Consider the following 2,570-nt stretch of genomic DNA (forward strand, 5'->3'; position numbering starts at 1 on the left):
CCTATACAATTTTTTCTTTTTGTTGTTTATCTATTAGTTTCCATGGTGGCTGTGAGCTGTTGCCCTTTTTGGACGCCATTTCTGCTCCTCCATGCTGTCACAGAGGCTACCAGTGGACGGTATGGGTGGGGCTCAGTCTAGTGATCTTATTCAAGTCAATGAGAGAGACCCAGACTTCCCTCTCCCCAGCCACTTGGGCCAGCTCCTCTGTCGTTCCCAGGCCAGCCGAGAAACATAGTCCCTCCACCTTTTTTAAAACATACGCTTCTGAATCAGAAATGTCTCAAAATGTAAAAAAATACAACAACCTTGAAACAACACATTAGAGTGCACCCAGAATTAAAGAAGATGCAAAAATCCAGCAGAAATCTACAATTAGTTCACTTAGTGCATTTGTCCAAGGTCTCTATATTGTAATAAGTCCCAGTCAAGCAGAAGGACTCTCATTTATTTCTTTAGGCCACCTGAAAGTGATTCATTTGTGGGTTTTAATTGCATTTGTTCATGTTTACAAATGATTTCACTAAAAACCTACACTATACAGAGCCTACTGTAAGAGATAGAAATGTAAAATACTAGACAAAACAAAGCAGACATGAATCATACGCAGCCCAGTCAATGAAAACCAAAAAATCTATTCACATACTCCAATTTGACTAYGGGCCGACCTCGACTATTTTCGAGATGAAAGGGACACAAATTGTGTTGGACAACTGGAACAACGATTGTGCACCGTAGAGGGTTTAATGTCAAAACAGCGGTCTGAAAAACTGACAATGCACACCAGCCAGAGGCCCTGAGGCGTACTTCTTAGAACTGCAGTCATATTACTGCCTCCACAGCAGCAGCACAGTGAAACCCTTAAACAGAGTGCCGGCTGAATTCCTCAGATTATCAACTGTGACCTCATGGTGCCGTAACCCGGCGGTGACTCGGCCGCATTTGCATTTGATTGTTTCATTATGTCTGTTTCGCTTCCCCATGTCCCCRTGTCAGCTCGACAAAGACCAGCTCATGTCCATTTATTGTACTTGCTGATTACAAAGAATCTGATTGATGACGAAGCGAGGATCTAATTATGTTTATTGAACTGATGCAGGAGAGAAATGTGACGACTCTTCGTCGGATGCGTGAGCCGTTCGCGAGAGGCAAAAGACCATTTTCTTCCTAAAATAGCTGAGTGGTGTTGAATCGCAGCAAGCCCTGCACCCCGGTGACTTACAAACTGATTTATTCAGTCATTACTGTGAGTGATCGGCCCTTCAAAACTCTCCTCTATTATCTCCAGATGGGATGACGAACCATATTTCATTCTGATTCAAGCCTTTACCGCGGTGATTCARGGTAAAGACCACCTGCCTGTAACTCAAAGAGGCACCTATCTCTGCCCCACAGCCACACAAACACTGACACACRCACACACAAATACTGTAAAGACGAGCACTTTGCTTACCATTCTGAATGTCCAATATGTGGTGTTTGTCTAACATCCACCCTCCCATGTTGGAGGCATCCAATTCGTAGCCTTGCAACATGGCCGTCCTCTTCTCCCACAGCACCACATCAAGGCAGGACTCGTATTCATATCCCACTGACACTGAAAATAATGGCAGCAGATACCCACGGTGAGCAAGGCTGCAACCTTTTTTACTCGACACTTACAGCAGCAATGAGGCTTGTAGCTTTGGAAGACATTCAGCACATGTTGCGGTTGTTTTATGCAGCCGCTGGTTTCTGCCGGCTCTTTGTCTTTTGCTGTTCTCCCTGGGCTGGGATGATTTTTTAGAAGACCTGTGGGGTTTGAATGTCTCACCTGCGCTGTTTAAGAGATTATGTGCTCTCCTCTTATTTAGCCTGTGTAAATGCAAATGAAGCCCGATGCAAAACTGTGCGTAAAAGAGGGGGTGAATTATGTAAACAATAAAGGCTCAGATGGAGCCCATTAAAGCAAACGTTATAAACGTTGCAATATGGTTAAAAGCACGAGCCATGAATGAATCCTTTTTGATTGTGCTCCAGTGTTTATCCTTCCTAACAATGATCCACCAGTTCTTTTGAGAGCTTTACAACTTTGTCAGTATACTGGCGAGACGCAAGTGTTGCATGTACACTGAAAAAAAAAAGGATTTTTGGGTGTAGTAACATTTATTTAATTATTCTTTTAAATTTTACAAAAAATACCAAAATTTCTAAACTACTAGAATTTACTAAATAAACAATACACATTATATTATATATCAATATTACTGTACAAAAAAAGTAAATGCTAATATTATTTTACCAGTAATATTTAAGTGCTTTTTTCTGGACAGCACATAAACGAATATATTAAGTAACTTCTACTCTTCTGGGCTAAAACTGAGGGTGCATGCGCACACAAAGGCTGCTGCTCCTCATTCCCTTGCTTCACTTTTCAAGGAGAGGAGAAGACATGGTCAAAAATAAAACATAAGTTGTCTGGTTTCTTCTGCTTGAATACATTTGTTGGTGTGCATTGATGGCATAATGTAGGTGATATTTAGTTGTCAGGGAACAGGGAATGCATATTGTAGCATTCTGCTGTGTTTGGC

General features: G+C 41.8%; 1 protein-coding gene across 1 annotated transcript in view; it reads right to left on the reverse strand.

Moving 5' to 3' along the window:
* The window catches only part of si:dkey-237h12.3 (teneurin-3), a gene marked incomplete in the record, with an annotated part of 271,624 nt that overhangs the window by 39,074 nt on the left and 229,980 nt on the right, over positions 1-2,570 (reverse strand). The window contains 1 exon segment of the mRNA XM_014001975.1: positions 1,454-1,597. Coding sequence (XP_013857429.1) covers positions 1,454-1,597 — 144 coding nt within the window.

The sequence above is a fragment of the Austrofundulus limnaeus genome, unplaced genomic scaffold (genome assembly GCF_001266775.1).
Source record: "Austrofundulus limnaeus strain Quisiro unplaced genomic scaffold, Austrofundulus_limnaeus-1.0 Scaffold11, whole genome shotgun sequence".
NCBI classification, from domain to species: domain Eukaryota; kingdom Metazoa; phylum Chordata; class Actinopteri; order Cyprinodontiformes; family Rivulidae; genus Austrofundulus; species Austrofundulus limnaeus.